At 47.0% G+C, this 26,385-nt stretch overlaps 1 protein-coding gene across 4 annotated transcripts in view; it reads left to right on the plus strand.

Annotated features, from left to right (window-relative positions):
- The window catches only part of LOC119654388 (alpha-catulin), a 380,996-nt gene that overhangs the window by 193,646 nt on the left and 160,965 nt on the right, over nucleotides 1-26,385 (plus strand). For all 4 annotated transcript variants that reach the window (XM_038059756.1, XM_038059758.1, XM_038059757.1 and 1 more), the window contains exon 2: nucleotides 2,508-2,703. In XM_038059756.1, the coding sequence (XP_037915684.1) occupies nucleotides 2,508-2,703 (196 nt within the window). The remainder of the gene's footprint in view (nucleotides 1-2,507; nucleotides 2,704-26,385) is intronic.

Raw genomic sequence — 26,385 nt, forward strand, 5'->3', positions numbered from 1 at the left:
CGCTGTTCCATCCGGATCATGGGCTTCCTCTAATGCGGCCAGGAATGCCTCCTCGTCGAAAGCTCCGATAGACCAGCCAACCGCCTCAGCCTTTCCACCTCCAGAGCGTCGTTGACTGGTTCCCCGGTTCCCAATGCGGAGGAAGATGGTCTGGTGGTCACTGTGGGTGTAGTGCTCACTCACTTGCCAAGCCATCTCCCTCACCAGTGAAATGCTAACAAATGTCAGGTCAACGATCGAACCCGACCCTCTTCCTCGAAAGGTGGGTACGCATCCAACGTTAGCCAGCACGATGTCCAGCTCCGCAAAAGACTCCAACAGAATTTGACCTCTGGTGTTCGTCGATCGGCTTCCCCACTCCAGGGCCCACGCGTTGAAATCGCCCACAATGATTTTAGGGCTGCGGTCTCTAGCGTCCAACACCAGATTGTGCTAAGGTTGCACTAGGAGGAGCGTAGCAGCTGTAAATATGGACACCGTTGACCTTCGTCCTTATAAAACCGGCTGCCGGGGGGTCATGACTTCCTGAATGGCCTGTCTTCCGCACGCCCAGATTGCGGCGTTGCCAGACGCATCCACCGCCCAAGTCGCACTGCCGTGGTCTCTGTACGGCTCGCAAATAACCGCCACATCCATATTCGACTCTCGAATGGTTTGCGAGAACAGGTCTTGAGCTGCCTCACAGTGATTGAGATTGATTTGTATCAATCTCATTTGCCTGTGCGGTTCAGCTCCCTCCTATATACCGGACATCTGCTGCCTCCCACAACATGCCGGTCGTCCACGCCCTCTGTCCCACTACATAGCATACACCGTGGATCTCCGGTACAATCTTTGATGAGGTAGCCCTCTTCCCCACACTTTCTGCAACTTCTCGACCTATCATGCTGGCTAGTGCATGCCGCCGCAAAATGGCCGAAATCAAGGCATCTGAAGCATCTCTTTAGAGCTATTTGCTCCGTGAGCCTGCACACCCACACGACCCAACAAACTCTTACCTTGCCCGCGGTAATCAACTTAATAGCTGATTCCGCCGGAAAACTAATAATAGCGGTCTGTGTGCCGCCATATGCCTTCTTCATCCTTTTTATGGCATTCTGGTCTAAATCGCTAAGGTTGAACTGTTGCTTTAGCGCAGCACAGAGGTGACCTCATCTAGGTCCTTACATTCAACCACTATCTCCTGTTGCCGAGCTCTTACCTCAGCTTCTTCTCCTAGTAACTTTCCACCTTCCCGCGGAAGTTATCGGGCGACTTGTCGGCGGATCTACTTAACTCCAGCATCAGATCTCCTCTCTGCGTTCGCCTGATACGGCTTACACTATCCCCCAAATCCATCAGTTCCGGGTCTGACTTTACCTTTCGGAGGATGTCGGCATAGGACATATTTCCCTTCTTGGAAATAATTATTATTTCCGGCCAGAGCTTCTTTTTGTCCTTTTTCCTCTTGTTGCTCACCTTAGTCCATTGTTCGGGCCTCCGGGCGTTGGTTTTTTCCACTTTTATAGGTGTTGTGGCTGCAATCGTGAGATTACCTACTTTCGCGGGTACTCTCGCCGGCTCCGCCTTCTTTGGTGAAGAGGCTTTTTTCTTCTTCGGGACTTGCTGTAGTCCTAGAGGCTCGCTGGTACCGTCTCTAGCCCGTTTTGCTGTCTTCCCGCCTACCTTATCATGGGGAGGCGTCACCTGCGTTTCCCTTGTGACCTTGCCCTTGGGAACTCTTTTCTTCGAGTGCCTTGATATAAGACAAGTTAATGCCCCTTATTAAGGCTCGAATATTTTGGTGGATATTCCGCCTCTCCTTGATGAACTCGCACAGTTCATTTATTCGTTCCCCGAGTGTAACGAACGCCATTCCGGTATGTTCCCGTTTGCTTTCGCGCCTTGCGCCACAAGGAATGATGTCGATCAAGGGACTATTCATGTTTCTTTCAGAGTCCCACGACGAATCTCGACTACCAAAAAGAACCATTGTCCGCGGTGGTGATCTCCCAAGCTTCGAACTTCTCCTAAAAGGATCCGGTGTGGACCTAATTTCCACTCCACCATTTTCTCTTGTAGCATAAGATGCCACAGTAGCCAAGTTTCCCACTACTGAGGCACTGCGGTCGTTGGATATCGACGGCCGGGAGCCCGCTTGCTCACTCCCAAAAACCACCGGCACTGGGTTTCCGAAGCCCTGCACCATAAAAAACTACAGTTCTCCTCTTCCATATGCCTGGTTTAATTTCTGGGTGTCCTTCCCATAGCCAATTTTTATCCACGGGTGGGCGTTTACTTCCCACCTACCCGGCCTGCGCATAAGCATGCCCATACACGCACATCTCCGGATGCGTGCATGTGCATGCCCATGACACATTCGCCGAGCATTCCCTTATCCGCACGAAGGGACGCGCCTGATGGGTGATTTGGCAACTCCACACAGGGTATTCTTACCGTTATCTAGTCATAAATATCCTTGATTAGCTTGATTGAAGTTAAATTTTCCCTTCGCTTTCTCTTTTCAGATCTCAACGCTTGTACAACATCGTTCCGAGCGGCCTCATGCTACGTCGGAAAGGACTATGCGTGCCATAGGCCGCGTCGGACAATCTGTTAATTTAGCCGTAGAACGTTTCGTAACGGTTGGTGAGACAATTGCCGATGACAATCCAGAGATTAAGGCTGATATGTATGAAGCGTGTAAAGATGCAAGGGCAGCAGGTAAGTCATACCTCCCCCCCTCATATTTTCGCACGCCGCTCTTCTGAATGGCTCTCAGTCCGATTGGCATTTACTAGAACCCAATTCTGTAAAATATGCCTACGGAGCTCAAATATTTCCATTACAAATTTGGCTCTATCCATATTGCTTATTTGCATTATTCAAGGACTTTTCCCTCAAGTTCAGATTTCTTTATGTCTGCTCCTCTTCGCAACTTTTGCTGACAGAGCACTTCTTTTCCTGTCCTTATCGAATGAACGTTGTGGACCCTGCAAAAGTGATGCTACCTCACAAGCCATAAATCTCAACCGTACTTTCTTTCAATCACACTTACCAGCCATTAGACTATCTTCGCTATCGAATCTTTTGTTCAAATTTTCATAAATTACATCGTATTGTAATATTGTGCTTACGTTGTGAATAGGTTGCGATTGGAGATACAGCGGGACTTGACCTTTAAGAAAATGCAATTTTCCTCACGAGGTTTACATTAAAAGGGCTCGAATTGCTTCCTAGAATAATGTTCGCCGTACTATCATACAATAGAGGTAGGAAAATCTCTGAATTGTATCTTTCGATAATTTTTTTGAAGCACCAAGATGGGTTCGAAATTTGCGACCATGGGAATCACCACACTATTAAAATCATCCTCAACAAACCACCGTCCTATCATGACCTAACCATAACAACGGCTATCAGCCCTAGGATAACACCTAGAGATAAGAGCCAAATCGAAAAGACCTTGAAAGTTTATGTCTCATTTACCCTTCTAGGCATAGTGAGTCGTTCTTCGGGCGTCCCAAAGGACGATTGCGAATTGCTTGCTTTGCCATTTCTCATCGCAAAATGTTTCAGATTGATACAGTTACCAACTGATGTTTTCGTCAGCATCCATTATTTGGATCAGATATAATTTGCTGGAAAGCCCTTTCCACTCCCTTGAACCTCAGTTATAAATATCTCGCGTCCATGATTCTCAATGCGAAGCTAGAACTAATGGAGGTCGTGGGTTGTTCGCATAGATCCGTCTATCGTCTCTAAGAGAGGGTTTAAATTAATGGAAGCCACACGTCCCGAATGTATGGGAAATGAGCGTCAGGAGTGGGGTTTTACACGATAAGTTTGATACACACTTTGGCCTAGTTGTGAAAAAGTTATAAAAGGCTAGAACTTTGTGTTGTTGGTAGTCTCCTTTTTGGAGCAGAAATATAAATTCAATGAAGGAAGTTTTATTGGATTTCCAACCAATTTATTCGTGAACATTTGCATATTTTCAAGAACAAGATTATAGGGTTCTTTGTCTTTCGTTGAATTCTTATGGATTAAAATAAAAATAAATAATAATAGATTTTATTCTCACGCGGAGACCACATTTTGTGCTGAATCACGTTACTCATAATATCCCCTTCCTTGCAGATTCTAAATAAGAAATTGCTTCCAATTAAAAGAGCAGATTCCCCTTTCAAGTGTGTCGAAACTGCAGGACCTGGCAGGACAAGCGACCTCGTTGGATAATTTTTCTAGAATTAAACTGAAATTATTAAAAAAATATAAAATATTATCATCATCATCATCAACAGCGCAACAACCGGTATACGGTCTAGACCTGCCTGTCCACCAATTCGATATCCCTAAAGGCTGTCTGGCATCCTGACCTACGCCATCGCTCCATCTTATGCAGGGTCTGCCTCGTCTTCTTTTTCTACCATAGATATTGCCCGGGCGGAATCATCCTCATCCATACGGATTAAGTGACCCGCCCACCGTAACCTATTGAGCCGAATTTTATCCACAACCGGATGGTCATGGTATCCCTCATAGGAGGATTCTTCTCTCGAACGCGGCCAAGAGTTCGCAATTCTTCTTGCTAAGAACCCAAGTCTCCGAGCAATACATGAGGACTGGCAAGATCATTGTCTTGTACAGTAAGAGCTTTGACCCTGTGATGAGAGGTTTCGAGCGAAACAGTTTTTGTAAGCTGAAATAGGCTCTGTTGGCTGGCAACAACCGTACCCGGATTTCTTCATCGTAGCTGTTATCGGTTGTGATTTTCAACCCTAGATAGGAGAAATTATCAACGGTCTCAAAGTTGTATTCTCCTATCCTTATTCTTCCCGTTTGACCAGTGCGGTTTGATGCTGTTGGCTGGTTGGTTTTCGATGCTGACGTTGCCACCATATACTTTGTCTTGCCTTCATTGATATGCAGCCCAAGATCTCGCACTGCCCACTCGATCTGGATGAAAGCAGTTTGTAAGTCACGGGTGGTTCTTCCCATGATGTCGATATCGTCAGCATAGGCCAGTAGTTGGGTGGACTTAAAATATTATAGCAAACACAAGTTGGAAAATTATGGGTAATGTAAAAAAAATCAAAAAAAATCGCAATAATGACAGTCAGCAAAATCGTAAAATCGCACAAATTGTAGAAGAGTAACCCTATGCAATGCGATGATATTAATAACAATTAAAATTTCTGCTATTCATGCCAGTGATCAAAAAGACCCATTTCATCTCTTAGAGGCGCGTAAGAGGCAAATTTGGCCCACTAAAACTTTGTTAAAAAAGTAGTAGTTTCCACCAAACTTTCCAGTATGACACCTCACATTAAAGCCTATATTACTGAAAAATTCTACCAATCCAGGAATTCGTAGTAAATTTTCAAAACATAATTATATACTATTATATTTCCAGCTCGAAAATAAGAAACATACCCACACAACCTTGATGGGTTGAATCAGTCATCGTTCTGGCCGCCTGGCGTTTTTAACGAAAATTTCAACCGCCAGAACCCTCCAGAAAATATCTGATGAGACCCCCGTCCTTGGCGAGATACTTAACTCCGTTCACATTATACCACCAAAATGCAGAGGCCTCAGAACTAAGCTGCTAGATCTGCAGGTATCGGCCACGTCCTCACACATATCATTTGTCTTACTTACGTAGCTTGATGGTAGTATTTTTAATTCTGAGCTTCTTGACCGCTACTCAATTATTCGTTGTGATCGCGATGTGCAGTGTTCGTGTAAAATTAAAGTTGGAGAGGTTCTTGTTGTCGTTGTACAGCATGTTCCTTTGATCTCTATCACCTTGTTAAATACCCGCCCTTATGAGACAATCACTGCTCGCATTTCACCTTCAAATTGTGTCCCGTTTGATATTTCTTGTGTTCTTGTCCAACTTTACTAGTTGAAGAATTTATTGATACTTTGGCGAATGTTCTCTTAACTAAATATCCCGACCAGCCATTTATCCTCTGTGGGGAAACCAATTGAATGGGCGACCTCCGCCGGACCACCCGCTCTTTCCAAATATATGACTCCCTCGTTTCTGGCTCTTTTGGCATTCATGAATTCCTGCTCCGCCTTACAATTTAACATCCATCCCAATCATAATAACCAGCTCCACGTTCTATTTTTTTTCTAACATTCCTCACGCGGTACCTCGCTTATCTTAAAATTGACGCTCCCTTCCCTTCTTGAAGTTAAGTTTCGCCTAAATCGACCTAACTTACAACCAATACATAAGATTCCGAAATTCAACTTCTAGAAAGCCGACTTCGTGACCTTAAATAAGTTTCTTAGCTCGGTTGACTGGATCCTTTCCTTCCATAATTTATCTTGCAACCAGGCTGTCTCAGGGTTTTATGACACCTTGGACAAACTGCTTCCATGCGTTGCTCCTATCTCGGATCATACGCACTTTAGATGGGGTAGGTAGGTAGGTATCAGTGGCCGCTCCGAGGAGCCCAATTAGCGCTTTGGTGCGCCGTTTTGATGCCACAAACTCCTGAGACCGTGACTGTTGTTATAGGAACAGGGAAGCAGAGTCCAGCTGGCTCAGATCTTCAGAGCCAGCCCGTAGCATTCATGAAGGAAAGCAGCTCTCTGACCCTGCAGCTAGAAATCTCACTAAGGCCCCCAAAGAATGGTTTACCCAGTGTCCGCAGCCTGACTCGAGCCAGAGCCAGGCAATCGCAGAGAAAGTGCATGAGGGCTTCCCTTCCTTCTCCGCAGCTTCGACAATGCGAGTTGTAGGGTAAGCCGAGCCTAGCGGCATGGTCCCCTATGGGCCAGTGCCCCGTGCAGACCGCCGTAATGTTGAATGCATTTGCACGCGTCTGGCACAGGAGCTCTCGTGATCGGGTTATGTTGTAAGCGGGCCAAATTCTCCTTGATTTGGCACACCTTGTAAGCCTTCGCCATCTCAGGCCCGCGGCTGCTAGGTAGTGCGAGTAGACTCGGCCCCCGACAGCCGCCAGCGGAACACCGACTGTATTCGCCGAGGGACTGCCAAGAACAGAGCCTTGCCTGGCCAATCCGTCAGCCCGCTCATTCCCCTCTATGTTCCTATGCCCGGCAACCCAGAGGAGAGTGATCTTGAGCGTGCCACCCAGATGGTTGAGCGTGTCTCTGCACTGCCCCACCAATCGTTGAGCACAAGGCCTTGATGGCCGCTTGGCTATCGGTCAGAATGGCTATGTTACGCTTGGGGCTCGACTCGACTCCATAGGCCATCTTTGATCCGTCCGTAAAGAATACCGTGTCATAATCTTGCAACACGCCGTCGGTCTTCCACTTTGCCCTGGTTGGAAGGTCCACAGCAAAGTTTCTCGTGAAGTTCAGCTTGAGTGTGACATAGTCCGTGGGGGATGCCCAGATTTCTCGAGGTATTTCATCTAGAATGTTGCTGCGGCCGTAGGACTTCGCTGTCCAACATCCGGACTCACGTAATCTGACGGCACTGCACGCTGCAACATATTTGATGTGGAGTTCAAGGGGGAGGAGATGCAGGAGTACATTGAGAGCATCTGCCAGGCAGGACTGCAGAGCCCCCGTAGCACCTGCACACGCGGTTCTTTGAATCCTATTAAGCTTCGTTCTATTGTATTTCTTCTTCAAAGCCTGCCACCATACAATAGATCCGCACGTCAGGATCGGACGCACTACAGCGGTGTACATCCAGAGAACCATCCTCGGCCGGAGACCCCATTTCTTGGCAAAGTTTCTCTTACAGGCATAGAAGGCTATACAGGCCTTCTTAACCCTCAGTTCTATGTTCAACCTCCAATTTAGCTTAGGAGCCAGGATTACACCCAGATACTTTACATTAGAGGAAAGAACCAATCTTTGTTCATTCAGCCGTGGTAGATGGAATTCAGGTATCCTTGTCTTGGTGGTGAATAGCATCAGTTGCGTTTTGGTTGGGTTTATGCTGAGTCCGCATCTTGTGGCCCACAGGCACACCTTTTGCAACGCTCCTTCCATGATGTCGCTCATAATGGACAGAAACATCCCTGATACTAATATCACCAAGTCGTCGGCATACGCCACCACCTTCACCCCGCTGCTATCCAATGTACGTAAAATTTTGTCCATTACTGTTAACCAGAGCACCGGTGAGATAGCACCACCCTGGGGCGTGCCTCTGTTCACAGCTCTGGTCAAGTGGTTGCCACCCAGATCGGACTGGATTATCCTGGTACTCAGCATAGATATAATCCAATGCGTGAGATACCCCTCCAGTCCAATACCGGTCAAGGCTTCCTTGATGGCGTTGGTACTGACGTTGTTGAAAGCTCCTTCTATATCCAAGCAGGCAGCAAGGGTGTGCTGCTTGTACTGCAGCGACCGCTCAACCGTGCCAATTACCTCGTGGAGGGCGGTTTCTGTGGATTTTCCTTTGAGGTAGGCATGCTGGGACTTAGAGAAAGGCGTTCTCTCCATAATCGTCCTTAAGTGAATGTCCAGAATGCGTTCTAGGGTCTTCAGCACGACAGAGGTCAGGCTGATTGGCCGAAAGTCCTTCGCGGGCTCATGACCTCGCCTGCCCGCTTTCGGTATGAAAACCACCCGTGCGCGCCTCCAGAACTGCGGTACGTATCCTAAAGTGATGCAGCTTCGGTAAATCTCAACAAGCCACGGCACAACCCTTTCCTGCTGCTTCTGTAGCATGACTGGCATTATGCCATCTGGGCCTGGAGATTTGTATGCGGAGAAGCTGTTTATAGCCCAGCCGATCCTATCCCCGGTAATTACCGATTTGATAGTCTCACACAGCTGGGGTTGCCGCAAACCCTCCAAGCGAGGTTCTGACTCACAGTCCTCCTCGCTAGAGGGAAAGTGCGTTTGCACCAGCAGCTCCAAGGTTTCGCTAGAAGATTCCGTCCAGGAGCCTTCCGACTTTTTAAGGAAGGATAGACTCTTATGTTCCTTGGACAGAATCTTATTGAGCCTCGCGGGATCACTAGTGCTTTCAATGTTCTGGCAATAGTCTAGCCAAGACCGCCTCTTGGCGGTCCTGATGGCCGACTTGTACTTCTTTAGGCAGTCCTTGTATGGCTGCCAGTATTTTTGTCTGTAGCAGATGTTGAAGATTTCTCTGGTCAGCTTCCTGAGACTAGAGAGATCTTTGTTCCACCACAGTGGCAGGGTCTTTTTGCTGTACTTAGCAGGGCACGAGACTTTGAAGGCGGTATCAAAAGCCTTCTCCAGAGCCCCGACCTTTGACTCCAGTTCGTCTGTCGTGCCAATCCTACCAATTTGCGCACCGGAGAGTTTGTTCTTAATTACCTGACCAAACTTTCTCCAGTCGATCCTCCTGGGGTCTCTAAAGGGCTTGGAGGCCTCTGCGGCGAGATCTAGACTGAAGAGTATCCAACTGTGGTCAGAGAAGGATCTCTGGTCAGACACTCTCGAGTCCTCCACCCTAAGAATCCCGTTGTCGGTTATTAGGGTGATATCAAGGACCTCCTCCCAACCGTCACAGTTCTCCGAGCAGGGGAAATGAAAGGTTGGTGTACTGCCCCTGTTACACACCGACAGATTTGAAGTAATAATAAAATCAAAGAATAACTCACCTCTTTTTTTGATTTCGTAGCTGCCCCAAAGCGTATGCCTTGCATTTGCGTCGCAGCCTATCAGCAGGTTGGCTTTCTTTGGTGTTATGGTATTCGTCAGATGTTGTAGTTCTTCTGGCGGAGCTGATCGGTCGTGAGCCATGTACGCCGAGGAAATATACACGTTCTCTCCCCCCGCCTGCTCCAGCTTGACCACAACTAGGTCACTGGAGCTCAGGTCCGGGCACAGGAAAGCGTACAGACTTTTCCTCGCAAGAATACATGCTCTAGGTTTAGCCTGATCAGCGTCTCCTGTGCTGTGGAATAAATTAAAATATTTGCTTTGGAGTCCTTTTATGGTTCGGTCGCTTCCGACCCAGGGCTCCTCTAAGAGAAAGACGAGCAGATTAGCCGAGGCACACTTCGAGTGCTGCAGATTTATCTGCGTTACCCTCAGCATGATCTGCTTGCGTGGGGGGTTTGTCAGCCCCCGTCGGACCGTCGATCGTCATCTCCTCCAACAGCTCGTTGGCGGCGTCGATTGGGTAAAGGTCGTCGTCCGGTTTTGCAGAGCGGAACACTTTTACTTTGGCATTCCTGACTCCGAACCACACTTTATAATTAGCCTTTTGCATTGTCTCCAGACACTCCTCGTTTATGCGGAGTAGTACGGGCTGGCTGTTTATCTGAAGTTCCTCCTCCTTTATAACAACCCAGTCATCCATGGGGATCCCGGGGTTGTGAAGGCGCAGGAAATGGACCAGCTTGTCCTTCTCCATGCGGATCTTCGGCAACCAAATGCGAGCGACCGGTCTCCTGGGAATCTCGTCGTAAGGGATAATCTTGAGCTTAACGCCCTCCCAAGCGTCGCTGATCTTAGCGACGCACGAGCCGAGAAAGTCCTTAGAGAACTGGTCCATGCAAGCTATTACGTGGAACCCACGGACCACCTGAGATGAATCAAAGTAGGGAGTGAGTCCCGGGTGTTTGCCTCCGGTTTCCACGAGATGTTCATAGACAATGCCCGACAGCCTAGCCTCAACACTGGTCCACACCTCCAGCGTTAGTTTGCCGCTAGCAGAATTGCCATCCGCCAGCGCCACCCGTAAGTGACTCCTGGCCACATCGCTGAAGGGCTTCGCAGTACGTGGCCCGCCGGCTGACGGTTGCTGTACAATTTCCTTCGTATGTTGCTTGGCGTCTGCGCTCTTGCCCACTCTGCTCCGCTTCTTATCTTGTTCGACCTCGTCTTAAGATCGGTTGCGGTTTAGAGCGATGGGCTTCGCCTTCTGCTCGTCAGTCCGGCGTTTGCTGTTGTATTCATCAACAATCGCCTGGTATTCAGCGAGGTATTTTTCATCCCGCTCGTCGACAGTACCGGCCTCCTTATTCTTGGCAATCTTGCCGAGAATATGCATGGCCTTCTGGTACTGGCTCTTGAGCAGGACACCCGTGGACCTTCGCTTCTTAGCCGGTTTCCGGCGACCGGCATTCTTGTCGGTTTTCGCTTTCGAGGGATCCCCCGACGCTGAGGGCTTCGGGTCAGGAGTACTATGTCTGGTACTCGCTACCCCCAGCCTGACGGCAGTGGGTTCCAGGCTGGAAGCCACTAGTCCGTCTGATGCCTCGCTCCGGGAGGTCCCTGCGGTTGGTTTCAGCACAACGGTGCTACGGCTGGCACCGAGTGTACTGCTCTCGACGGCCACTGTCTCCTGGCTGGAGGCCAGCAGCTCGTCCTCCGATGATGCGCCTGGCATCATCGCCTCCTCTTCTATCGTCGTTTTGGTTTTTTTATTAATTGAGTCCATGTCTTGGTCCCACGAGTAGTCCGGGAAGAATGTCTACCTTGGCTGGCCCGGCCACCAAGGTAAGGGTCTTATTTGAAACTGAAAGTGCCCAAGGTATTCAGAGTTCGCATACTAAAGACCAAGCTCCCCATTGGCCACGCAGCCCTCGGCGTATTCTGTTCCACCTTGGCTTGGGGTCCTATTAGCACCTTCTCCGGTGCAGGGAGGACGATCTCCGGGCTGTTGCTTCAGTCCATCCCCCCGCCAGATCTACTTGCCCCTAACACATGACCAGCAGACAAGCAGATCCTCGTCAGTTGGATGAGCCTACTCCCAGCCCGGCCCTACACACTCTTGGCCCGCCCGAAGACGGTTTCCACCACGCGGAGGTCGTGTGAGGACTTGCCTGATTATGCAACTTTAACCTGAAGCACTGTAGATACTCGGTCCGGTTTACATTGGGAATTCGTGATGCCTTATTTCGCACCGGTCTCGGCTGAAATGTCGTCACACAGGCAGAGCAGTTGATCTTACCAACTTTAAAGTTCTACGGTCGTCCATGAAAACCTTAATTAGGAACGCTTCCTCAACATACCCATCAAATATTGAAGGCTCCTTCGAGCGACATGTATTTAAGGCTTTCTGGTCTCATGTCAGATCTGGACGGTCTTCGATTGTTTCGCCGGTGGTCAACATAAAATTCGATGATTGTGTTTCAGTCTATCCAAATTCTGCATGTGAGCTTCTTCGAAATTACTTCTCTTCAGTTTTTACATCTACCCCACTTTCACCCTATGCCTCTTCCATTCCTCTTCTGTCTGTGTTTAGATATTAATGCTGGTTGTGGTCTGACGGTCTTCCTAATATTTTTTTTCATTGTAATCAAAATATCTCGCTTCCCCTTTCGTTAATTTTTAACTAACGTTTATCTGAAGGTGCCTTTCCAGACAAGTAGAAGGAGGCGCATCGTACCCCTACACAAAACAGGTGATGCCACTTTAGCTGAAAACTACCGGCCCATATCACTTCTTTGCTCCGTGTCTAAAATTCAAGAAAAATATGTCAAAGACTGCCTCTCGTCTTGCTTTGGACATCTCATTGCAAAGGAGCAGCGTGGGTTTCAAAGGGGCCGCTCGACCGTAACTAATTTATTAGAGTTTATCAACTTTCTTGCTAAATCCCTCAATGAAAGGAAAGACGTTCTTACAATTTATACTGATTCCACCAAAGCGTTCTACTCCGTTGATCATATCCTGCTTCTCAAAAAGCTCGGTTCGTATGGTTTTCCGCCATTTGCATTCTCTTGGTTAAGGTCCTGCTTATGTGGTAGAGTGAGTAGGGCCTCCTTCAACAGTTGCATCTCTGCTTTTTTTTCCTTCATCTGGAGTGCCGCAGGGTTCCATCCTTGGGCCATTTCCTTTCTCCTTGTTTATTAATGATCTTCCTCCATTATTTACTTGGCCTTGTCTTTTGTATGCAGACGATTTGAAACTGTTTTCAATTTTTGACCCGCCTGCAGAACTTAATCATCTGCAATCAAATCTCGACACTCTGCCCCGTTTGTTTTCGCAAAATAAGCCGGCACTTAATGTTTGTAAATATTGTATTTCACGTTAGTTTTTTCCTTGAAGTTTCCAGTCCCTACACCTGCTTATTACTTGAACTCCCAACCACTTTCAGTTATTTCCTCTTATAAGTATCTTGGCGTAACCTTCGATAATAAACCTCGATTTAATTGTCATTATGTTGACATTCTCAGCGGAGCTTACAGAATATCTTCGCTCCCCTTTCCAGTTTAAGGATGTTAATTCTTCAATCATTCTATATAACTCCTTTGTCGGCAATATTCTAGAATATGCTTCAGTAGTATGTTGTCCTTGCCATTACGCACACAACAGCTACGCTATAGAGTCAGTTCAAAGGAAATTTACTTGCTCTCTGGTTTGCAAAAACAACGTTCCGTATCCATGTTACCACGATCATTTTGCATTTCTTAACATGTCGTCTCTTCAACACCGAAGATCTCTGGCTGATCCAGGTGTCCTTTATAAAGAGACTTTTCACATAGCATCCGCAATGCTAAGGTTTTTGAAGTACCTATCGCGGAACTCTTATGCTACTATCACTCGTCTATCCCAAAAATGCTTCGCGAAAGCTTGGTCAATTCCAATTTCTAATAATGACAAAAATAAAACCAGTGATCACATTTCAAACCAACAAAGGTTTCTGTCAACCCCCAAACACTGCCAAAGTTATTACCACTAATCCCTCTGTAATATCTGTACTTACCTCAAGCCCCTCCACCTTCGGAACCTGTTCCGGTTAGTGCTAATAGGCTGGTCTGAGATGATCGTTTGACCTCTCTAAGCTTCAGAGCCTTTATCTTCTTCTTTTTCTTCAGCCTTTGTCCCGTTCACAAGTGGGGTCGGCTCGTCGTGATCGGCTTCGCCATTTGGCTCTATCGAATGCCTGATCTGGGTGTAATCTCGAGGCTTTCAAATCCCCATCCAGCGTATCAAGCCACCGTTGCTTAGGTCTGCTTTTTGGTCGTTCACCATCGACTTCGATGTTCAGACCAACCTTTGCAAGTGAATTCTCGTTTGCACGAATTGCGTGACCATACCATCGAAGACGCCTCTCTCGCAACTTCTCCACGAACGGTGCAACCCCACAACGACCACGGATATCCTCATTTCGGAAGTGATCTAAACGTGTGACGCCACTAGTCCAACGTAGCATCTTCGTCTCCATTACCGCAAGACGCCGTTCATTGTCTTTTATGGTCGGCCAACACTCAGAACCATAGAGAGCGACTGGATGGACGACATTGCGGTAAATTTTAGATTTGAGACGTTAGTTGATACGTCGATCACAAAGGACACCAGTTGTGGAACGCCACTTCATCCAGGTTACGTTAATGCATGAAGCAATTTCATAACGCAGCTCTCCATTGGCTGATAGCGTTGACCCGAGGTATTTAAATCGCTCAGTTCTGGGCAGATCACTGCCGCTGACAGTGATTGTGCCTGTTTCATGGGGATCGGTCGTCAAAAATTCAGTTTTGTTTAAATTCAATCTGAGACCGTGTTGCATGAGGCGATCATTCCATTTTTGAACAAGTTGCTCGAGATCATTTTTGCTATCAGATGCTAGGAAGACATCATCTGCATAAAGCAGTGTGTAGGGCGCTGGACGTTGGATATCCCGTGTGACGGTGTCCATAACAAGGACAAAGAGGAGTGGTGAGAGGGCACTTCCTTGATGAACTCCAACAGAGACACGAAGCGGTTTTGATATACCCGCCATACTTCGAACTTTACTTTTCGGATCGTGGTAGAGCAATTGAACCCTGCGCACGAGTTCTTCTGGCACGAAGTGTTGTCGTAAAGCATACCAGATGAGTTCGTGTGGTACACGGTCAAACGCTTTCTCTAGATCCAGAAAGGCAATGTAAAGAGGGCGATGCTTCTCACGGTGTTTCTCCATGAGTAACCGCGCAGCGTGTATTGCGTCAGTAGTTCCGCAGTTCTTGATAAATCCGGCTTGATTCACGGTTATTTCAACGATTTCGCGAATACGGTTGTCAAGAATGCGTTCAAAAATCTTCACGGTATGGGAAAGTAACCGGATCGGACGGTAATTTGAACATTCTGCTGGGCTACCTTTCTTTTTCCATATTGGAACAGTGGTACTTTCTTGCCAGTCAGATGGTGTTCTTCCTTCCTGAATAACCCGGTTAAAGAATTCACTGAGCCACAATGTTGGGTCCCAGCTCTTCGCTTTCCAGAGCTCAGATGCGATGTCGTCAGGTCCTGTTGCTTTCCCCGATTTCATTTGTTTTATTGCCTCCTCGACTTCAGTTGCGCTGACTGCTGGAACTGCTCCAAATGTCGCCAATGATTGTGGAAGTGGAGGATGAGCAAATTCTTCAGTTGAAATCTGCTCGAAGTATTCTCGCCATCTATCCGTTGCGGCTCGACGGTTGGTAAGCAAAGTACCGTTCTTGTCACTAACACAACAGAAGTGTTCGATATCCTGTGTGCGTTCATCACGGCTTTTAGCAAGTCGATACAGATCTCTCTCGCCATCCCGAGTGTCCAGTTTATCGTAAAAATTTTTGAAATGGTTCGCTCGGGTGACAGCGACCGCTTTCTTTGCTTCCCGGTTGGCATTCTTATAAATTTGCCAATTAGCAGGCGTTTTATCGTCGAGAAATTTTTGGTTGAGGCGTTTCTTTTCACGGCCCTTCATTTCAACATCATCATTCCAAAGCCAAGTATCTCGGTTGATGTACCGCCTACCCGGCTTGGTGACCCCGAGGATTGCAGAGGCCGCTTTGTGGATGGTGTCTTTCATTTGGTTCCATGATTCTTCCACATTCGTAATGGTTGGCAATCGTATGAGTGAGACCGTTTCTTCTTTCTTCTCACCAAATCGCCACCATTTAATGCGCGGCGGGCCAGTGCGTTCCTCACGCTGTTTTATCGGTGGCTTAATTCGCAGGACGGCAATCAACGGCCGATGTTGAGGTGCGATGGTCTCATAGGGAACGACTTTGCAATCAGTGACAGTGGTAAAATGTTGGCGTCTTATGAGAATATAGTCGATTTGCGTTTTATTGTTCCCACTATAAAATGTGGGAAGATGAGACAATCGTTTGATGAACCATGTATTCATAAGTACAAGGTCATGGGTGTCCGCAAAATCTATTGTACGCTCGCCACCCTCATTGCGCGCTCCGAACCCCTTTCCCCCATGGCACCTGTTACCGTCTGCCTTTTCACCCACATGACCATTAAGGTCGCCGGCAATGATTATATAATCGTCAGCAGGCACGTGACAAGTCCTTTCATCGAGAAGTTGCCAGAAGGCATCTTTGTCGGCATCAGGTCAACCTGTCTGTGGTGCGTACGCGGTGAAGAAGTGAATAATGCGATCAGCTGATTTAATGGTGAGCTTCATGAGGCAGTCATTAAATCGTTTGACTTTTTTAATGGCATCAAATCAAATCAATCAAATCCTCTGGGATGGCAATGCCAACACCATATTGAGTGTGTGGGTTACCAAAATAGAGAAGTTTGTAGCCATTTTTACCGCGTTCGCGTTCAATGTCGCAGCTTTTGGAAACAGACCATCGGGTTTCTTGCAGAGCGCAGATGTCAATGCACCTTTTCCGAAGGGCTCTTGCGAGTTCCTCCGTCTTTCCAGTTAGGGTACCAACATTTAGCGTGCAGACACGTATTTGTTTTGTTCGTTGTGTGCGGACTAACTTGCTTACGTCCTGACGCCGTCCATGCGTCAAGAACCCTTGCCCATTTCTCGACAGGACCGGGGCCCGTCTTGCCGCGTCGACTGAGGTGGACGCCCTAGCATTTCTCCGAGGCCTGTGACTTAATCCGATCATCATGTTTGTAACGACATTCTATGCATTTTCTTGGTCGACCTGTCGCGGGGCCTGTCACCAAGAGAGATCAGGTAGGATTTAGCATAGTAGAATAACTCCAACTATACTCTATTTATCTCTTTCCCTGATCTCAGCATTTTATGTTTGTTTTACTGAGGATAATACAGAGTACGTTACCTCAAACCCTCCTCCTTTACCTGGGCTTGGGACCAGCATACTATGTTAATAGCATGGCGGAGTTAGCTTCAGAGCCTTTATGCCTTTCAGATATGTCTACAGATACGGGGTGACCAGAAACATCCCCCTCTGTTTTGACATGCATACGTAGAAGTCGTAGCCGGGTGGAGAACGACTTACCGGATCATGTCTTTTTCCCCTATACGGGGGTGGAGGTATCCCACTACAAAACAAAGGGCGTCGCAATGTTTTAGGTGCGGTAGACTGGGCCACATCAACAATTTTTGCAAGGTTCGAACTCCAAATATCTTAATTATGCTGCAGAAAACCGCTCAAGGACCTCTGAGGTTAAAGAATGGGGAGGTTTCTCACAATGCTATATGGGTACAATATATCAAAAATGTAGAAATCCGAATCCGATTAGAAACATTACTGTTACAGAAGCTGCTCGTGTATTAAAGCCGTCGAGGTCGAGGGTTGTTTGCATAGATCCGTCTATCGTCTCTAAGAGAGGGTTTAAATTAATGGAAGCCACACGTCCCGAATGTATGGGATATGAGCACCAGGAGTGGGGTTTTACACGATAAGTTTGATACACACTTTGGCCTAGTTGTGAAAAAGTTATAAAAGGCTAGAACTTTGTGTTGTTGCTACTCTCCTTTTCGGAGCAGAAATATAAATTCAATGAAGGAAGTTTTATTGGATTTCCAACCGATTTATTCGTGAACATTTGCATATTTTCAAGAACAAGATTATAGGGTCCTTTGTTCTTCGTTGAATTCTTATGGATTAAAATAAAAATAAATAATAATAGATTTTATTCTCACACAGAGACCGCACTTTGTGCTGAATCACGTTACTCATAATATCCCCATCCTTGCACCTTCTAAATAAGAAATTACTTCCAATTAAAAGAGCAGATTCCCCTTTCAAGTGCGTCAATCTGATTGCTCTTTGTATTCAACCTTTCTGCAGAACTTTCAACCTAGTCAGATTTAACTTTTCCTTGTGCGAAGAGTCACAGCCCTGTAAAGCTCGAATAGGAGCAAATTTCAAAAACTCCTTTCGGGTGCTTGTGATGTAATTGAAAAGTGACGAAATGGGTGCCAGGTCGCTCTAGAGTGTGCACTCGTGTTCAAGTGGTGGAAGCCAGATGTGCCCTGCACCATGAAAAAATTAGTTATTATGATTTTATCTGAAGTACCACTTGGCAAAATCAAATTAAATGAATTTTCTACGTTTGAAAGTGTGAAAACAATAAATGACCTGGCAGGACAAGCGGTCTCGTTGGATAATTTTTCTAGAATTAAAATGAAATTATTCAAAACAAAATATAAAATATTATAGCAAAAACAAGTTGGAAAATTACCTGTAATGCACAAAAAAATAAGAAAAATCGCAGTAATGACGAGTAAAATCTTAAAATCGTAAAATCGCAGTAATGACAGTTAATAACGATACACAAGAGTAACCCTATGCAATGCGATGATATTAATAACCATTAAAATTTCTACTATTCATGCCAGCGATCAAAAAGACCCATTTCATCTCTTAGAAGCGCGTAAGAGGCAAATTTGGCCCACTAAAACTTTGTTAAAAAAGTAGTAGTTTCCACCAAACTTTCCAGTATGACACCTCATATTAAAATCTATATTACTGAAAAATTCTATAGAACCAGGGGTTTGTAGTAAATTTTCAAAACAAAATTATATACTATTATAGTGTCAACTCAAAACTTACCCCCTTCATCAGTAGCTTTGTACTGATGAAGGGCCTTGGCATAATCGATATAGCAACTAAAGAGGTTTCTTTGGCCTCTAGTTGCTTGTCCTGCATCTACCGAGTCGATAATGAGTTGCTCTTTACAACCCCTTGACCCAACTCGACAGCACTTCAGCTCCTCGGACAAAATGTTGTTGGTCTCGAGGTTCGCATTAACGCTTCCACTATTAATGTACGTTATGAATTTGTAGAGGGTTGGTAAGCACATCAGTTATTCTTTATTACTATTTTAATTCTATTTCCGAGTTATCACAATCTCGGCAGATGGCGGATTTTACCTAATACTAGCACTAAGTGCCAAGCATTTAGGCTCGGACGATCCTACCTACTTAAAAACTAAAGGGGCACTGGTGGTGGTGGCCGGTGGTAGGTCAGTGGGAGAATCCGTCGAGTACCCCCCGCAACATCGAACACGTATGCAGAATGGTGTACTTCTGCATGGTTTCAACCAGACTGTGCGAAAGTCCCAGGACATCAAGGGAAGCCGTGAGGGATTTAGGTACAATACCTGTAGCTGACAATATTATGGGAACTACAACCACCCGCTCGAGACGCCAAATTTCTTTGATTTCCCGAGCCAATGGCTCATAGTTCACCTTCTTCTCCACGTATTTCCGTTCAATGTTGCTATTATGGGGGATAGCAACATCAATAATATACGCGGAGCGACCCGTCTTGTCAACTAGCAGTACGTTAGGCTTGTTGTGTGCGGTATGGCGATCAGTCAGAACTTGCCGGTCCCAATACATGCTGTAAGCAGAACTATCAAGTACTGCTTGCGGCTCGTATCGGTAAACCGGACATGTTCCCGTGATCAGCCCATGCTTATATGCAAGGTTTTGATGGATAACCTTACATACAGCATTATGCCTGGTGATGTATTGCACCGGTGCCATAACAGTACAGCCAGAAATGAGATGGTCCAACGTCTCTAACGCCGAGCCACACATTCTGCACTGGTCGTTCTCCACCCGTTCTTTCATGATGAGCTTTTTATAAGCTCGGGTGGCGACCACGCCATCCTGAATGGCACACATGAACCCCTCCGTCTCAGCAAAGAGCTCCCCAGCACACAGCCACCTGTTCGACAGATGCAAATCGACAAATGGCTGCCAAAGACAATTCACGTGTTTACCGTGCATTGCCTTCGACTTCCATTCCTCGATCCGCTCCTGGTCCGACTTCACCCCACTCAGAGGATTGAAAGATCGATCCTTCAAGTTAAGTGGAGTCAGTCCACAGTCTGCCTTACAGACAGCCGCATGCAAGGGGCTCGCCTGCTCTTTACTGTAAAAATAAGCGCGCAGCGAGTCGACTTGGCGATGATGTTGTGCCGCCACGTCAACCACGCCCCTACCTCCGATGTCACGAGGCAGGTTCATCCGCTCCACGGCAGACTTTGGGTGATGCATTCGGAATTTGGACATAGTTGTCCGTATCCGCCGCTGGACGTTTTCCAGGTCGGTCTTCGTCCACGGCAATATTCCGAATGCATAAGCCAGTGAAGGGATAGCGAATACATTCAACGCGCTTACTTTATTCTTCCCCGGGAGATACGATTTCAGCACCAGCTTTACACGTCGCAGGAATTCGGACAGCAGAGCTTCCTTCAGATCACCAACTCGAGCATGGGTTCCTTGCAGAATTCCTAGGTACTTGTAGAAGTCTGTCTCGATCATAGCTCCGATGTGGAGGTCACCAATGCTATGTCCGGCATGCGGCTCGTGATGACCTTTGCGAATGGATTCGACATTTGTCTAATCCAAACTCCATCCGAATATCACGGCTGAACATGTCTATTATTCGCAACAGATTTCTAAGATGGTTGTCAGTACCAGCATACAGCTTGATGTCATCTAGGTACATCAAGTGTGTCAGTTCGCACGTAGGCCATACTTTATTGCAAAACCATGCCCTCTAGCATCATTCAGTAGCCATGAAAGGGGGTTCAGTGCCATACAAAACCAAAGAGGACTCAATGAATCCCCCTGGAAGGTGCCCCTCCGAATACGGATGGGCTCTGAGGTATTAGCACCCTCAGATGTACGGACTGATAACGTGGTATGCCACCCTTCCATGACTGTCGCCAAAAACTTTATTAGTTTCGGATCAATGCGATACAGATGTAGGATATCGATTAGCCAGGTATGCGGAACGCTGTCGAAAGCCTTGGCATAATCGATATAGCAACTGAAGAGGTTTCTCTGGCCTCTAGTTGCTTGTCCTACAACTACCGAGTCGATAATGAGTTGCTCTTTACAACCCCTTGACCCAACTCGGCAGCCCTTCTGCTCCTCGGACAGAATGTTGTTGGTCTCGAGGTGCGTATTGATCCTTCCACTAATAATGGACGTGATGAATTTGTAGAGGGTTGGAAAGCAAGTGATCGGTCTTGTGTCTGCGGGGTCCTGCACTCTGTCCTTCTTAGGGATAAGGTAGGTAATCCCCGCAGTGAGGAAAGGTGGAAATTCCTCCGGCCGACTCATGACCTCATTTATACTGCGTGCCAACCGACTGTGTATGCTGGTAAATTTCTTATACCAGAAATTCTGCACCCGATCCAGACCTGGGCCCCTCCAGTTCTTCGAGATGTTTATGGCTTGTCGAACTTCCTCTTCGGTAACATCCGAAATTCATGCCAGGTGTATTGGCATGGCGGGTGCCTTCGGCGGTGATCCACTCAGCATGCTCAGCATGCTGGGCAGGTAACCCCCAAAGTCCACCCCAATACTCTTTCGCTTCCGTCACCGAGAACTGTATTGTCTGGGCGCTCTGTTGGGATTTGTTGAGAGATCTGAAAAAGCTCCGCTTTTTCCTCGCGTATGTTGCATTCTGGACACGTCTGGAATAACTTTCGCCATACCGTCGTAACCGACTGCATATGACAGAAAGTTTCTGTTTTAGTGTGTCCAGAATTTCAACTACGGGTGTCTCACAGGGAATGGCATAGTTCCGGTAAACCCTCTGCACTTTATTTCTCACCCGTCGGCTGGCATTGCCAGTGCTGATCTGAATCAGTCTAGTAATGTCCTGCCTTAGTCAGTCCCGCCGACGTTCTTGACGAATTTTCCATGGTGGATCTCTTTTGTCACTCAAACCAATAACGCGAAAGCGAATCTTCTGACCGTGCAATCTGATAGCCGCAACTGCACCACAATACACAAGTGATTGTAGTTGCAGCAGCGACATATCAGCACACAGTCGAGACGCAATCTCATCATTGATTTGAGATAGAATTCCCGGAGTTGCTGGAGATGCATAGAACCTGGGAATACCTGGTCTATGCAAAGGATCCATATCCGAGAATTCTATACACGCTCTTTGGAATTCGTCCCGAACTTCAGCGGAAACCTCAGCTGGACGGTGGAGAAGAGTGCTTCGGCGAGTACTGAACCTGTTGCCTGCAGTGCGGCGTGGTGTTGTTGATGCCGCCGCCTCTGCCCCCATCGACTCTCGGTCACCAGTTTCCCCGATGACTTCAAGTCGAACACGTTCCCTGATGGTGGCCGGGATTGTGGTGTCCCTGCGAGTGATGAAGCGGTACTGGTCTGCGACTCGCTGCACAGTCACGTGCGCGAATTGCGGGAAACGCTCGATGAATCTCTGGTGCAACAAGGGGCGGTAAGATGTTGTACCCGCCCCCGCCGTTATTTCGTAGTAGGAGCGGATGATGAAGAGGTTCATTTTTTCAGTCCATTTCATCCGCTTCCTACGCGAACCTGCTGAAGTGGTCGCCACAGATTGTGGCGAAACAGCTGCAGCAGGCGGAGCTGTGTTCCTGGTCGTCGTGGCGCCTAGACGTCGAACCGCCCCACGACTAGCGGTTTCGACGCCGTGCTGCCCATTACGAGAGCCCGACCCAGTCACCAAGTCAGACGACTCCCGCCGGTTATCCGTACCGGACCTCAAATTTCTCCTTCTTCTCATTGTTGGTGGTGCATTTTATCCCTAGCTGCCAGGTATTGAGATAGCTTCCTTAGTGAGTAATCTGCAAGACTGCAAAGTTCCTGCACTTTCCTCACCTACCCCCTGAGACGCTGCGGTGGCGTACAGCCATTCAGACTGAAGCTGTCTATCCCTCCTCCTTTCGCAACCGGGCTTTGGACCGGCTTCGGCGGATTTTTTTTTAATTTATTATTTATTTATAATTTTTTTTATTAATTTATTATTTAATTTTTTTTCTCTTGAATTCCCCTCCTCCTTGTGTTCCACAAAAAAACAATTCTGCTAAAGTCTTGATGTCTATTGAGAATACATTTAAAGCAACATGGATTCAAGATAAACTTTCTTTGATTTTAGGACTTCCTTCTTCTCTCCTTAGCCAGACAAAACTCAAAAACTTAAAGACGTCCTCCAAAAGAATGGCTTGATGATGTCAAGGTTAAGTGAGAACTTCAAAGACCGCGCCTCACTAAACATCTGAGGCATGAGGAACAATGATCGAGGATGTGGTCTGTCAATGGATCCTCCCTTTCGATCGAAACACTTGGGTCCGGAAAATTACGGCTCCAGATATTTTCAGGTTTTAACTCGCGTGTTGTTTATTTTGTTAGACGCGCACGCATGTGTGTTCGTGTTTCAGGACCCGGTGCGGACCCACGCATCGTTATAGACACATGAATTTAAAATGACACTTGAAGGATCGAGGCTCTCCAAGGACCCCCACATTCCCGAGCCTAGCAAATACAAAGGCGTGCAAGCATGTGTTGACGGAGCGGCTGAATGGAGCTTCGGTATTTGCAAGCAGATCTTCATGTCAACTTAGCCAATTTCTTTTAGGTTTTGGGATACCTCTCAAGAAAGTCGTCTGCCCATCGGCAACCTAATATTTCATTTCAATCTTTCCCACACCAACATTCCGGTGCCCTGACTGCGAAGGAAGCATTCCCAACAGAAGTTCGCGCCGGTATCACTAATGTCATCGATGACGGGTGTTCCGGGTGGCGAATCCTGGGAGGCTTCCCGGCGAGTTTCTATCAATACATCTCACGGCGCGCACCAGGGTACACGGGCTAGAATGTGGCGAAGGAGAACATCGGTAGATTCGTCGCGTATTATTACCTTCCACGTTTTTACATAATCTACAGTGTACAGATCAGCTAAAATTAGACTCCGCTACGCGATAAAAAATCAGCAAAATGTACCGCTGGCAGGAGTTAGCTAACCAGACTCGGTTACAACCCCGAAAAATCGCGAGCATGCAGAAAACCCTGTTCCTTTAATGCCGAACAGATCCACCGAATTGTGTAGACATTATATCCTACGTAAACTGTTCGCGAAGGCACATGGATTGCTCACTTTTCAGTCAGAAATAGCTGGAGAGGCAGTTCTCTGCATGAAAAATAAGGAGACACTAAAATCGGAAGACATCTCGGCAGAGTTATATAAACTGGTGTTTCACCATCAGCCGGACGGCTTACCTGCAGAAAGGCATTTTTACTTGCCGCTGGAAGGTGACAATGCTCGTGTAAATGAAAAGTTCATTAGGGGCAGACTCATTGAAACTGCTCCTCGTAACGCTACAGGCCAGAAATATCTTCAATTCCGTAAGATTGCAGATATGCTAAACACATTTGAAATTAAGAATTAATTCTAGGTACTTGGCTACCTCTTGTGGATATTGAAGGATTATCTGAGAGACCGCACCCTGCTCCATGAGACGCTGGAGGGCGAGAGGAAGATGGATCACCACAGGGAACCATCTTAGGGCCAGAGCTGTAAAATAATCTTACAATAGTCTGTTAAAAGTGGACGTGCCAGAAAAGATGCACCTGGTTGGTTATACAGATAGTGTTACGGCACTTGTTGCCGGACACATTGTTGGACAAGCACAAAGAAAGCTTGGCATATTAATGCGTTGAGCCTTACGTAGGATAAAAACTGAACTGACTAAGAAAAGAATCACGATCCTTCGTTCCATGTCGATTGGCAAGCTGATTATAGAAAATGAGCTTTGTCGAGCAAATCAAGCCGCAGTTTAGTTTAGTTTAGTTAAATGGGGGGAGCCGCAGCTCCGAGCACTCAAGCCATTATTAGGCCCATTGTACTATCCCCGTAAGTTACCTATTCAATGGCTTCCCGCCTACGGTGTTCGCAGGCTTTAGCGAATCTGAGAACATTCTCCATAGGCAGAGAGTGTGCAGATTCTTCGTTGAAGAAAACCTTGTCAAGGTGTCTTCGTCTGAGATCTGAGAATGCCGGGCAGCTGCATAAAAAGTGCAGGGCCGTCTCCTCCTCCTCACATTGGCTTTACATAGCCGAAACCACTACCCCAATCTTTTTCATATGGTAGTTTAAGAAGCAGTGTTCAGTCAAAAACCCTACTAGGGTTTTCATGTCCCACTTCTTAAGGGACAACAAAAATGCCGCTCTAGTGGCCCTAGGCTCTTTCACAAGGATTTTCGCTTGCCGATAAGAGTCCAAATTTGTTCACTCGGTTACGTGAATCCTTGCAATTTCACCCTTCAAACTAGACTTGACAGTAGATGGTCGGATTCCAAGAGCTGGTTTTGGTCCCATCATTGTGAATCCAGACCCTCGGCGTGCCAATCTATCAACCTCCTCATTACCGACGGTGTTAGAGTGCCTCGGCAACCACATGAGGAATGTTTCGTTCAGTCGGCCAAGTTTCAGCAGCACCTGATGACAACTCCTCACCAACTGGCTTGATATGTCGTTGCCATTTAGTGCTGATAATGCCGCCCGAATGTCGGGACAGATTCGAATGGTGCAACCCCTCCATTTTTGTCGCAGACATTCTTCTGCTGCCAATGAAATTGCATATATCTCCGCCTGGAATATGGTCGTCATTTTTCCGAAGGGTCGGGGCAGTTCTATAACCGAATTCTCGGAGAACACCCCTTCGCCCGATCCATCCTCCATGACTGACCCGTCGGTGAAGATTATTAGGTATGTAATTTGAAAAGACTCATGGCCACTTGTCGACCATTCTTCTCTTTCGGTGATTACGACAGTGTATGCCTTTTCAAAGACGAACCTGGAAACCATATGATCGGTCGGCATCAGGGCTATCGGATGTTTTTCAAGGAATTTCCAGATAGACGCATGACCGTTTGAGTGACCACCTTTCCACGCCCCAATGGTGGCGAGCCTTTATGCGTCGTTGGCTGCTTTACCTAGAAGTGATTGGGGGGGGGGGGGGGGGGGGGTTGGTGGTAAATTTAGGATAGCTTCAAGTGCCGCAGTCGGCGTAGTACTCATTGCTCCAGTAATACTTAGGCAACCAAGTATCTGAATCGGCGTTAGCAGCTTCCTGCTGTTAGCAAAGTTCAATCTTGGCCACCAGATGGTACATGCATAAATCAAAATTTTATTATGGATGTATACATTCAGTATATCCGTTTGGGGGAAAGTCCCCAGGTCTTACCTTTCGCATTCCTACAGCACCAGAGCAATCTGCAGGATTTCTGATATTGTTCCTGGATATGATGCTTCCACGTTAACTTGGAGTCAAAATATACTTGACTGTTTGTGCCAGCTGGATTTCCACCCCTCCTAAGGTGGGCAGCGTATAGCTGCCCCACCTGACGTTCCTAGTGAACATATCTAGTCCAGTCTTCCTAGCGTTCACCGTGAGTCCATTGCGGAGGCACCAGCTGTGGATTACATGCAAGCGGTCACATACTGTGTCCGCAAACCTGCCGGTAATTATTACGGCCAGGTCATCCGTAAATGC

Source organism: Hermetia illucens, chromosome 4 (genome assembly GCF_905115235.1).
Source record: "Hermetia illucens chromosome 4, iHerIll2.2.curated.20191125, whole genome shotgun sequence".
In the NCBI taxonomy this organism is placed as follows: Eukaryota; Metazoa; Arthropoda; class Insecta; order Diptera; family Stratiomyidae; genus Hermetia; species Hermetia illucens.